The following is a 12,649-nucleotide window of genomic DNA, read 5'->3' as shown; positions in this document are numbered from 1 at the left end:
CAGCCGTGCTACCGCCGGGGCCTTCCCAGCCTCCCCTGTGCGGGGTGAGAGCAAGGGCGGGAGCTGGGGTCTGAGAGAGGGAGGGGGCCCTGGGGGATTCCGCCCCTCCCCCTGCCTTTACCCCATTCTCAGGCAGGTCAGGGGAGCCCCATCATCAAGAGCCGCTGCGGGGCCCAGCACAGGCCGCGGTAGTCCCAGTCTCCTCCTCGGGGGCTGGGGCCACTGGCCGCACCCTTGCCACCAAACATGGCTCTGGGCCACACCCAGGGTGCCCCTCTAGACCAGAGCCGGGGGTGGGGTCCTGAGTGCCTCGTCACCCCTCCCATGGCCCACACTTGGTTTCCCGGGACTGCCACCCCCAGGTGTATGTGTGTGTGTGTGTGTGTGTGAGTGTGTGTGTGATTATGTGTTTGTGAATGTATGGGTGTGAGTGTTTGTGTGGGTGTTCCCACATGCAGGTGTGTGTGCGCGAGTGTGCAAGTGTGTGGGTATGCCTGCCTAAGAGTGTGTAGGAGTGTGTGACTGTGTGACTGTATGACTGTGTGAGTGTGTCTGTGTGTGACTGTGTGAGTGTGAGATTGTGAGTATGTGAGTCCATGTGTATGTGAGTGTGTGAGTTTGTGTATGACTGTGTGAGTGTGTGAGTGTGAGTATGTGTCTATGTGTGTGAGTGAGTGTGTCTGTGAGACTGTGTGAGTGTGTGTATGAGTCTGTGTGTGTGACTGTGTAAGTGTGTGTGACTGTGTGAGAGTGTGAGTATGTGTGTCTATATGTGTGAGTGTGTGAGTGTGAGAGTGTGTGTGAGTGTGTGAGACTGTGAGTGTGAGAGTGCGTGTGAGTGTGTGAGAGTATGTGTGAGTGTGTGTGTCTGTGTGAGTCTGTGAGTATGTGTGTATGAATCTGTATGTGTGCGAGTGTGTGTGTGAGTCTGTATGAATGTGTGTGTTTGTGTGAGTCTGTGTGTGTGTGAGAGAGCGGCCCTGCAGCCTGTCATGGCTCGTACTGTCTGGGCACTGTGGTGCCAGTCAGAGTTGACCACATGCCGGGTGTGAATGTGTGTGCGAGCATGTGCAGGAGTGTTGCATGGGCCAGTGTGTGAACATGCGTGAGCCCGTGTGGACATGTGTGTGTAGACTCCGTGCGCCCGGGCCTGTGCACAGTGACCTGGCGTGGCGTGGCACTGTCGGGCCTGTGGTCTAGCTGTGGGGGGGCCACAGGAGTGGCCAGGGCTGAGCTGATCACAGGAGCAGGACAGCGGGGCCACCCAGCCTTCCTGCTGTGCAGGTGGGCACCCTCCCCTGCCCGGGGCTCTGAGTGAGACCTCATAGTCTTGGCTGCGCCCAGTGCCCAGACCCCCAAGTCACTCCCAGCTCAGCGGCCACAGAGGCTCTGGCCAAGCGGCCACGGACGGGCGGCTGGCAGGCCCCCCCACAAGAGACGCACAGGCTGGACAGCTTGTGCGTCTCTCCAGACAGCTGCTCGAGGGGGTCCGGGAGGGTCCTGGCCTGGGCCGAGGGGCAGCAGGGCAGCCTCCTGTGTGGGTGGCATGGGCAAGAGGTCAGAGGCTACGGGAGGCTGCATGGGGCGCACCTGCCGGGGGTGGGGGGCGGGCCAGCTGCCTCTTAAGAAGCCCAGAGCAGCTGGCCCGCTCCCGGGCACTATTCCTGGGCTGCCTGACTCACAGGGACTCACCCGCCCCCGCCTCAGTGGCCCCACAAAGCATCAGCTGGGCCCCACTTGCCCCAGTCACCGCCTTCACCCCATGCTCCTTCACCACTCACCCCTTCCTATGCTCACTCACCCCTTCACCCATCCCTCATTCCCTCACTCACCCCTTCATTCATTCCCCCATTCCTTCATTCATTCCCTCATTCCCTTACTCACCCCTTCATTCACTCGTCCCTTCATTCATTCCCTCACCCCTTCATTCATGCCCTCATTCCCTTACCACTTCCCGCACTCGCCCCTTCATCCATTCCCTCGCCCCCTAACTCACTCACCCTCACGAACTCTCCCTTCATCCATTCCCCTCGACCCTGCACCCACACAGCCTCACAGTGCCGGTGGCCAGAACCCCCCATGCTGGTGCCCAGCGTGATCAGTATGGGCACCGTGCCCCCACCAGCTGAGGGCCCCAGCCAGTTCCGCCCAGCCCCAGGGGTGCATCTCCCGCCCGCCTGGCAGAGACAGCTGCAGAGGGAGACCAGAGCCAGTGCCAGCTTCTCCGGGCCGGGGGGTGGGGGGTGGGCTGAGAGGCCGCAGCCCCACCCCCAGGGACGCCCCCGGGTGGGAGACTCAGCCGGGAAGGCGGGAAATGAGAACACGGCTGAGTCATGGGCCCTTCTTCCTGCCGCCCCCTCCTGTCCCCAAAAAGCTGAGGCCGTGGGACTCGGGAATGAGATGAGCTCACGGTTGCACTTTGGGTCTTGGGGATCGACTCACAGGGGCTGAGCTGAGACTCAAGGTGCCCCGGGGGAGTGTCAGCTCTTGGCTCTGGGGTGCCTGGACGGGCGTCGGAACTCTGGGCCATCTGCTCGCTCCCACACGCCAGCCACCACCGGGCTCTCAGGGCACGAGCACCAGTGCTGCCCCACATCCCTGAGTGCTGTGTGCACACCTGCGCGTGAGTGTGCAAGTGTGTGCACACACGAGTGTGTGCATGTGTGAGTTTCTGCACGTGTGTGTGCAGTGGGCGTGTGTCTGTGTACTCTGTAAACGCACACGCACCGCCTCTGGTACTCGCCTGGCTGTGTGCGGGCACAGCTGGCATCACCCGCTCCCCCGCCATCCTGAGTCCAGTCGTCAGCTGGGTCGGGAACGGGGCCTGGCGGCAGGAAGCCGCATGGGGCTTCCCCTCCTGAGGCTGAGCCGCCCTTCAGGGCAGTGTCCCTTTGACTCCCGACCTCGGCCGGGAGCCTGGCACTGGGCCTTCCGCTCTGGCCCCTCGGTGGGCCCGCTGTCTCCCGAGGGGGCTGGGGGTGGGAAGGGATGAGGGTTGCCACATCTCTTTCTGCCTCAAGCTGGGCGCCCAGCACAGAAGCGCCAGCCGTGAGTGAGAACGTTCTAGAGAAATGCCCATGGCTCAGCTCCCCAGTCCAGCGTCCACTGGTCACTGGCTCCCCAGGACCCGGGTAGGGCCTCTAAGAGCCGCACCTGGTCAGGCCCTGCCTGCCTGGGCCAGGAAGGTGACCTTGGCCGCCCGTCCCGGCCCGGCCACAAGCCTGGGCTCGCAGCGCCCCCTGGTGGCCACACTCAGAACCGCGCCAGGCCCAGGAGCAGGTGCCCAGGAAGGTGGGCCGTGTGCAAACCCCTGGTTCTGGACCTGGAGCTTAAGGAAGCAGGGAGGGCGCTGGCCTTGCAGGGCACCCCCAATAGTCCCTGAGAACCGTCGGGGTGACCGTGAGCACAGCGCCAGGGGTAAACCCTGAGCATCACCCGGTGTGGGCCAAAAGCAAAAACAACCAAAACCGAAAAACCCAATATGGGTTGCCTGGCGCCCAGCCCCCTCCTCTCCCTCCTCCCTCTCCCCTCCTCCTCTTCCTCTGAATCCTCCCCCTCCCTCCCTCCTCTCCCTCCTCCTCTTCCTCTAAATCCTCCCCCTCCCCCTCCTTTCCTCTCCCCTCCCCTCTTCCCCCTCCTCCCCTTTCCCCCACCTTCTCCTCCTCCTCCCATCCCTCCTCCTCCCCTTCTTCCTCTTCTCTGAATCCTCCCCCCTCCCCCTCCTCTCCTTCCCCTCCCCTTCTCCCCCTCCTCCCTCACCCCCCTCCTCCCTCTCCTCTCCCTCCTCTCTTGCCTCCACAGACACCAGGGGCCTGCTCCACTGTGCCTGGTGGGCGACAGGCCAACTTGTGTGAGAAAGCTGTCAGCTGACCAGGAGGAGCTGGGGGCCCACCTGCTGCCCAGCTGGCAGGGCCCCCTTTCTGTACAGGCAAATGACCAGGGCTCCTGTGGGAGGGGGTACATGGGGCTACAGAGGGGGACAGTCAGTTGCCCCCGCCCACTGCCCAACAGGGGCACACCCTGGACGGGGCCACACCCCTCCCTGTCTCAGATGTGGGCAGGGGAGAGAGTGGTCCAGTCTGGTGTGGACCCCCAGCCTGCCTCCGGGAAGGGGCGAGCAAGGCCGCGGGGCACTGACTCAGGTACCCAGACACCAGGACTCCCCGGACCCCAGCTCCCTGTGGGAAGGCGCAGGGGTGGGGGGTACGAGAGGGGTCCCTCGAGGAAGGACGCTGGAAGCACCGGGGCCCAGCCCCTGCCCCCCAAGGCCCTGAAGACCACGCGGAGGGGCGTTGATGGATCTGGCTCTTTATTAGCACCCCAGCCCAGAGTGCCCGCGGGAGGAAGCGGGGAGGGGCCAGCACGGAGCCCAGGGCCCCCAGCCCGGCCCAGGAGGGCCGACCTCTCCTCCCAGCTACAGTTCCAGAAGCAGAGGAGCACCCAAGGGCAGAACAGACGGGCAAGACCCACTCTTGGGGTCCACACAGGAAGGGGCCGCCGGGCTGGGCCAGTCAGAGTGCGGGCGTGGGGTCGGGCATCTCCTGCCACTCAGGGGCTGGGCCCAGGATGGTGCCCGCGGCCTCGCTCGCCACCCTGGGCCCCGAGCAGATCAGCATCCCGTTGGAGGCCAGGGTGCAGATCAGGGCTGTCCGGTCCACGTCCGGGGGCAGCTGGTAGCGGTGGCAGAACTCTCTGGAAACACAGCCGTGGGCATCCTGTGCGTGGGGAGTGGTGGGTGACGGCCAAACCTGGGGGGTGTCAGCAGCAGGAGTGCCCGCCCTGGCCCACGTGGGTGCCTGTCCTCACCTGCCTCTCTGCATGGCGCCCCTGGATCTCCAGAAAGTCCCCCCGCACGCTCACGGCCAGCTCCTCTGGGAGGAAGTGCGTCACATCCAGGGATACAGTGAACCTACCCGGTTCGCTCCGCACCTGCAAGCAGGACCCAGCGTTATGGCCGACAGTGAACAGCTGGTCGGGGGAGCTGGTCATGCGACTGGTTGGGGGGGGTGGGGGCTTCGCTTAAGTGGGTTAGTTAAGGGTAGGTGGGTTGGTTAAGGGGGGTGGGTTGGGGCTGGAGCAATAGCACAGCGGGTAAGGGCATTTGCCTTGCACGCGGCCGACCCAGGTTCAATTCCCGGCATCCCATATGGTTCCCTGATCTACTGCCAGGTGTAATTCCTGAGTGCAGAGCCAGGAGTAACCCCTATGCATCGCCGGGTGTGACCCAAAAAGCCAAAAAAAGGGGGGGGTTGGTTAGAGACAGTTTATTGGGCTGGTTAGGGAGGGTGGGCTGGTTAGAGGCAGGTTAGTGGTCCTGTTAGGGAAGGTGAGCTGGTTAGAAGCAGGTTAGTGGGTGAGTTGGGGGGTGGGTTGGTTAGAGGCAGGTTACTAGGCTGGTTAGAGGCGGGTTAGTGAGTTGGTTAGGGGCAGTGGGTTGGTTACAGGCGGGTTACTGGCTGGTTCGGGCATTCACTGCTTAGGGGCATTGGCATGGCAGGTGCTGGGCAGGACCCTGTCCCTTCACTGTTCGGAGCAGCTGGTCCCCATGAGCCGGGCTCTGCCATCTTAGCTAGCTGTCACTAGCCGCCTCTCGGTGCCCGCTCAGACCCCCTGGGTGCTTCATGGCCAGAGCTGACACCCGACCGCAGGGGGACACCGGCCCCCTCACCCAGAGCGGTCAGCCTGGGGACCCCTCTGTGGGCTTCCTGAAGCTGCCCCCAGCTGCTGCAAGCGGGGGTGTCATTCCGGGATCCTACGCGAAGGCCCGGACCACGGGGTAGCCCAGGACCCCAGAGGCACAGATGCCCTGAGGGGACGCAGGGACAAAGGCAGGATGGGGGCAGGGCCAGGGGCTCACCTCAGACATGCCGGAGAGCAGCGCCAGGTGGATCAGGGCCCGGGGGAGGGGCACGTCCCAGGGCCCCAGCAGCTCCAGCAGCTGGCCGGGGGGCACTGGGCCCCGCACGCGCCGCAGCCCAGGGTGCTGGATGACCAGGTCCATGCTGCAGAGCCCGCGGGTCCGGCCTCTATATAGGCCCACCAGCTGCCTGGTCAGCAAGGCCGCATTCCCCGCCGGGGTCAGCCCGGGGCCGCGCCGGGCTCTGTGTGTGGGCAGACACGGGAGGAAACCGAGCACAGCACCCTCCATCCCCCCTCAGCCCTCAGCCCCCACTGCTGCTCCCTGTGAGGCAGAAGGGGGTGAACCAAGGAAAACCCACCAGAACACCAACAAGTAGAGGCTGGCCGAGCGCCAGAGTAGTGTCCTGAGGGCCAGACACTTCTGTCTCGTGTGGCCGGCCCACGTTTGATCCCCAGCACCCTGTATGCCTCCTTTGACCCCTGGGAGGACCCTGAGAGCAGAGACTGGAGTCAGGATGATGCTGCCGGGTGTGACCCCAAACAGACCAACCCCCCCCAAATGGCGAAAGAAATCCATTGAGCCGGAACCCCGGCCCAGTGCCCCAGGAAGGCGTCTCTTGGCTTCTCTCTCTTTCCTTCCCTCCCCCTCAGCCCTGGGGGGCACACCGGCCGTAGGCTGGCCTGGGGCGGCAGCCCAGAAACCCAAGGGTGCTGTGGAGTCCTGGCAGGCGACAGTCAGGCCGCGCCTGGCATGTGGGTGCTTCCAGGAGTGCAACTCCCCTGAGCGCCTAGTGGGGGGTTCTCCAGGCACCAGACTGAGGCCTGCCCCCTCCGTCAGACTGCTGGGCCCTCCATGGGGAGCGACTGTCTAACTAGAGCTGTGAGTGATTTGGGGGGTCCCAGGTCTGCACATGGCCTGGGCCAGTGCCATGTGGAGCCCCCACAGCCTGGACTCTGGCAAGCGAGGCAGGTACAGCCCTCGGTGTCTGTCACACAGTTCTCTGGGGCTGGCGCTGCCCTGCGCGAGCCGAGGGGAGGGATCCCAGACCCACTCGGGGACAGGCGGGCAGCCACGAGGGACACACAGCAGGGGCGAACGGGGTTCCCACGACGGGAGCAGCCGTGCAGGGAACCGCAGAACCCAGAGTGTGTCTGTGTCTGCCTGTGTGTGTGCGTGTGTGCGTGTCTGTGTCGAGGAGGTCGATGTGTATCTTGAGTGTGCTTGTATGTAGGTCCGTGTTTATCCCGTGTCTGTATGTACTTATACGTATACGTGTATGCATCTTGTCTGTGTGTGGGTCTGATGTCGGTGGGCCCCACGGGTGGCTCACGTGAGTCGGGAGGAGAGAGATGGTCACTTTCTCCCCATCCGCCTCTGCCCCCTGGGACCCAGGGATACTGCGTTCTTGTCTCACTTGCAGAAAGGAATTTCAGGAGTAGACGGGCAGTGAAGTAAAACAGATTTTATTTGGAGGCTTTGAAGGGGAGGAGGGAGAGAGAGTGGGAGAGAGTGGAGAGTAACGCACTCAAGAGAGAACCTGGGCTTCTCCAAGGGCGGAGAGAGCCCTGCACACACCCCAGCATTAGACAGGAGAGCATGAAAGTCCCCATCTCAAGAGGGGAAATGCGGGCGACACGTGTGCTCGGCTACATGGACGCAAGCCGCACAGGGGCTCGGGCAGCATCTGCGCCCTTCCTTCGTTCAAGGTGACTTAATAGGGTTTCTCCAACCTGCCCCCAATGTGGGGCTTCTACCCAGGTCAGAGTTCTTTGCCGAGGAGGTTATCTGGGGGGTCAGGAGTGGTGATGGGCTTCTTTGAAATTCCTTTCCCAGCCTTTGGTTTCTGCAGGAGCTTCTCTGGGCCTGTTGCTGGCCCAGGTGAGGGTCTTACCAGGCCTGAGTTCCTGTTTTCTGCAAGGTTGGCCTTTGCAACTCCAGGCTATGACTTCCCAAGAAACATCCTGCTGTCCCCTGGGGAGGGGCCTTCCCTACCTGCCCGCCTGCATCAGGTCTCTCAGGTGTCTCTCATGTCTATCTGTGTCTCATGTGTGTGCTTGTGTGTGTCGTGTGTATCTGTATATGGGTCCACGGATGTCTGTGTGCCTTTATGTGTCTGTGTCTGCCTGTGCGTGCCTCATGTGTGTCTGTGTCTTGTGTGTATCTGCTTGGATAGTGTCTGTCTGTGTGCATCTGTGTGCATTTCTGTAAAAAACTCTGAGGGTGACCAGGGGGTGACCCCGACGGCTCTTCCCCTGGCTGCCCAGGTTCTGGTGGGGCCTGGGCCACCCCCCCCCCCCCCCCAGTCGGGACGGCCTGGGCCTTGGGGCAGACGGCGGAGGAAGTGAGGGCCAGGCCGGTGGATTGATCAAATGCTGTTTATTCCATTCTCATCTCCATTCACTTCTCTCTCTCTCTCTCTCTCTCTCTCTCTCTCTCTCTCTCTCTCTCTCTCCTTCTCTCCTGGGCCCCAATTTGGAACCCCTCTTTCCTGGCTCTGGATCTTCATCTCGGTCTTCACCCCGCCAGCCCACTCTTACTGTCTCGTTAAATCCCAAAACCATGAGGAGCTGGGTTTACACATAGGTGTAGTCATAATTGATAGGGTTAAAGTTCTCTCCCTCAGGGGATGCTGCCTCTAGGACAGATTTTCTTTCAGCAGGAATCCCATGGGTGTGTTTCTCCTCTCCTTGTCCAACAAACATATAAGCATTCACAATATTAATCATTTTGTATGGATACAGTAAGAGATGCATTAAGCTTATAGAATTGCTCTCCTGGGATCATCCCAATCTCAGACTACAGTGCTCAGGCCAGATTAGTTTTTCCTATCCCTAGCAGGGTCCTAGTCTCGTCATTACTTTTGGATCATGACAACATTTGTCCACGATCAAACTTTTAACTTATAGTTAAGAATTGTGGGGGCTGGAGCGATAGCACAGCGGGTAGGGCGTTTGCCTTGCACGCAGCCAACATGGCCGACACAGGTTCGATTCCCAGCATCCCATATGGTCCCCGAGAACCGCCAGGAGCAATTCCTGAGTGCATGAGCCAGGAGTAACCCCTGAGCATCGCTGGGTGTGACCCAAAAAGCAAAAAAAAAAAAAAAAAGAATTGTGGCACTTTTGCCTAGCCCATCTCGATGCCAGGTTAGCACATAGCTTACCGCTTGCCCTGGTTCCATCCAGTCCCTCATTGGGACCCTGCTTTTGGGGGCACTAAGAAGTGAGGGCAACTGAGGCTTAAGTTGAGAAAGCAGATGCCGGAGAATGAATAATATTCAAAGCCAATTAAATCCCAAGTTACAAAAACATAATATTAATTGTCTTCTTGTGTCTATACAAAAGGACATTGCATTAAAGTAAACTATTCAAAAGACATAAGGAGAGAAGAAAGGCAATATTAACTTACAATACAAGTTCAGTGTCCTAGAAAGATCAGACCTTACAAATTAACAGAAACTGATTAGGGGAATAAGCTGATTAACTGGGGAAGAGAGCATGGAGAAGTGGTTACAGATAAACAAAAGAACGAAGAATGGGAGCACTTTGATGGGTGTCACCAGATAAACCTAAGCTCCTTGTGGCAAGGGAGAAAGGACAAAGCAATGTTATCTTACACATCTCTGTCTGTGTGTATGTATAGGGGTCCGTGTGTGTCTGTGTGTGGTGTGTGTGTCTGTGTGTCTGTATGTGGTGTGTGTATCTTTCTGCGTGTCTGTGTGTATCTGTGTGCCTGTGTGTGTCTATGTGTAGTGTGAGTGTCTGTGTGTCTGTGTGTGATGTGTATGTCTGTATGGTGTGAGTGTGCGTCTGTGAGTCTGTGTCTGTGTGTGGTGTGCGTGTCTGTGTGTGTGTCTGTGTGTGGTGTGCACGTCTGTGTGTGTCTGTGTGTGGTGTGTGTCTGTGTGGTGTGTGTGTCTGTGTGTGGTGTGCGTGTCTGTATGTCTGTGTGTCTGTGAGTGGTGTGTGTCTGTATGGTGTGTGTCTGTGTGTGGTATACGTGTCTGTGTGTCTGTGTGTGTCTGTGGGAGGGCGGGGCGCAGGTGGCTCTGACTGCTGGCCCTTCCTCTGCCCTCCCATATGTGGCCCGGGCGCTGGTGGCCAGGTCACTGCTGCTATTTCTGAGGCCAGCGCCTGCCTCAGCGTCCAGACCCGCTGCCCGCTGGTGCCAGCCTGCTGCCTGCTGTGCCTGCAGATTCCCCACAGGGCCTGGCCCGCAGCCCCTCTCCAGGATCGGGGGCAGGGGGGAGGGGAGGGGCGACGCCGCTCCTGCCTCCGTGGCGGTCCCGCTCTGGGCAGCAGAGAAGGGTCGGATGGGCCTGGTGGTCATCCCGGGGCAAGCACAGCAGTGAGCATGGCCAGCACCTCACGGGGATGGGAGGTGGCTCGGTGCAGGCAGTATCCCCTGTGAGGTCCCACACACAGCCCGGCAAGCACGCAGGGACTGCCGGGGGTCAGGCCTGGCCTGATGAAGCCCCCAGCGCTGCCCCTCACCCATCTACAGGCCCTGCCTCCCCCCGCCCAGTGGGCACAGAACAAGGTCCCAGCCCTGTCTACCTGCCCCCGTGAATTTCCTGCCCAGTCCTGAAGGACCCTGGGGGAGCTCCGGCTACTCTGGACACATACAGGGGCCAGCAGGGAAGGGCAGCAGCCACCGCAGGGCCCGGAGGCGCCAGGGAGAGGTAAGGACGAGACGGAACCGCCTGGGGTTGGACTAGCACCTTTGGGCCTGAGCCGAATGTCACAGGCTTGGTGCTGGCTGCTCCTGCGAAGGGACCCTCTGCTCAGGCAGAGCCTGACTCTCACCAGGCTGGCATGGACTCAAGGCCTCATCGTGTTGGGGTCACCCCGGGGGACAGAGATAGTAGCTGCTGTCCCTGGCCCAGAGGCTTCCCGGGTTCCAGAGTCCCATTGTCTTTATTATTATTTTTGTTTTGCTTTTTGTGTCACACCTGGCGATGCTCAGGGGTTCCTCCTGGCTCTGCACTCAGGAATCACTCCTGGCGGTGCTTGGGGCACCATATGGGATGCTGGGAATCAAACCTGGGTCCGCTATGTGCAAAGCAAACGCCCTTTGTGCTATCGCTCCACCTCCAAGAGTCCTCTTTTCTGCCCCCTCCTGCCTCTCTCTCATCTTATCCCACCTAGCCTCTCTTTTTTTTTTTTAATTTTTATTAGTGAAACACCATGAAGTACAGTTGAGACTTACAAATTTTTGTGCTTGGGTTTCAGTTATACAATGATCAAGTACCCATCCCTCCACCAGTGCCCATTCTTCACCACCAACAATCCCAGTATCCCTCCCATGCCCCTATCCCCCCCATCCTACCCCGCCTCTGTGGCTGGGCATTCCCTTTTGTCTCTCTCTCTCCTTTTTGGGTGCTATGGTTTGCAAAAGAGGCACTGAGTAGCAATCATGTTTGGTCTACAGTCTACTTTCAGCATGCTTCTCCCATCCTGGGAGGATCCTCCCAACCCCCTTTATTTGGTGCTCCCTTCTCTATCTGAGCTGCCATTTCCCCTAGTGTGTGCGCCAGCCTCTCCTCTTACTCCTCAGAGAGCCAAGCACCCCCAGGAGGACGCAGCCCCCCTGGGAACAGACTCCAGAGGTTGCCCGGGGAGGAGCCTGGAGCCAGGAGAGGAGGAAGAGCCCTCCAAGACGCGAGCTCAGGACCAGAGAAGCCAGGCTAGGGACGGTCAGCTTGGCCTCAGCAGCTGGGGACACATACCAGGGACGCGTGCGCAGGGGGGAGGTGGACAGCTGGACGCACAGACGGTGGTGGGCGAGAGGGCGGGTGCAGGTGCTGCGTCGTCGATGGGTAGGGGTAGGAATGGACAGTGAGTGGGTGATGACCGATACGTGGGTGAGCTCTGGGTGCCAGTCAAGTCAGTCTCTCATCCTTCTGGAGATGCCCCGACCTGCCTGTTACAGCCATATCACACTTGGCAGATCCCGCTGGCCTGCGCTCAGGGTCCCCCGGCAGGGCTCTGAGGGTCATGTGCAGTGCCCAGGGGTGACCCGGCTCGGGCAGGGCCAGAGCCCCAGCCCCTGCTCCTCTCCGGCCCCTTCCCAAGTCAGAGTGACCACAGTGAACCAGTCACAGGCCCCGGGTCCCACCCGTCCCCCCCGCCTGGTGGTGCCATAAGAACAGCCTGACACAGGCCCCCCTCCCCCCCAGAGGTAAGAGCCACTTTGTTTCTGACAGTTCATGAGAGAAACAACCGGAAATAAGTGTGGTCCTGCTCATGCAGCCTGCGGCTTCTCTGGGGCACAGGGTTCTGCCCTGTCCCTGGACCTGTCCCCTTCCCTAAGCTGCAGGGAAGACGTCCAAGGCACTCCCGAGCTGCAGTCACGCTCTCTCACCCCCCCAACCGTGCAGCTCCGTCTGGGATGGCGGTGTTGGCCTGGGACGCAGTGGCAGCTGGGTGGGTCTCGAGTGCCCAGCTCTGAGCCTCTCCCTGACCCTCGGCCCCTTCCCCTGTCCTATGTGGCCCGGCCTGGGCCTGGAGGCAGGAGCAGGTGCAGATGTCACCAGGGATAGTGCCTGGTGACAAAGTCTGGAGGCCACAGGCTCAGGGTTGGGGGCTGGGGGCCAACGTGCCCCCTCCCCCCCCAACAGATACATTCAGGAAGAAGAGGCTTTGCAGCAGGTCAAGCTGCAAACTGGCCCCTCATCTGCGAGTGGAGCCGGGGTGGGTGGGGGGGGTGGACACATCACCGCCCGTCCATCTGCGGGGGATGAGGACAGAGCACTCACTGCCCGTCCATCTGGGGGGTGGGGGGACATAA

The 12,649-nt window shown here is 60.7% G+C and overlaps 2 protein-coding genes across 2 annotated transcripts in view; both read right to left on the bottom strand.

Moving 5' to 3' along the window:
• Positions 1 to 12,649, bottom strand: part of PDXK (pyridoxal kinase) — a 161,047-nt gene that overhangs the window by 102,367 nt on the left and 46,031 nt on the right. The gene's annotated exons all lie outside the window — the stretch shown is intronic.
• Positions 4,512 to 6,001, bottom strand: CRYAA (crystallin alpha A). Its single transcript, XM_056119642.1, has 3 exons — positions 5,858 to 6,001; positions 4,807 to 4,929; positions 4,512 to 4,715 (listed from the first exon to the last, which is right to left on the bottom strand). Exons 1-3 carry the CDS (start codon positions 5,999 to 6,001, stop codon positions 4,512 to 4,514), a joined length of 471 nt encoding a protein of 156 aa, XP_055975617.1.

Source organism: Sorex fumeus, unplaced genomic scaffold, assembly GCF_029834395.1.
Source record: "Sorex fumeus unplaced genomic scaffold, SorFum_2.1 ptg000041l, whole genome shotgun sequence".
NCBI classification, from domain to species: domain Eukaryota; kingdom Metazoa; phylum Chordata; class Mammalia; order Eulipotyphla; family Soricidae; genus Sorex; species Sorex fumeus.
This window is presented reverse-complemented; position numbering and strand designations above follow the sequence as displayed.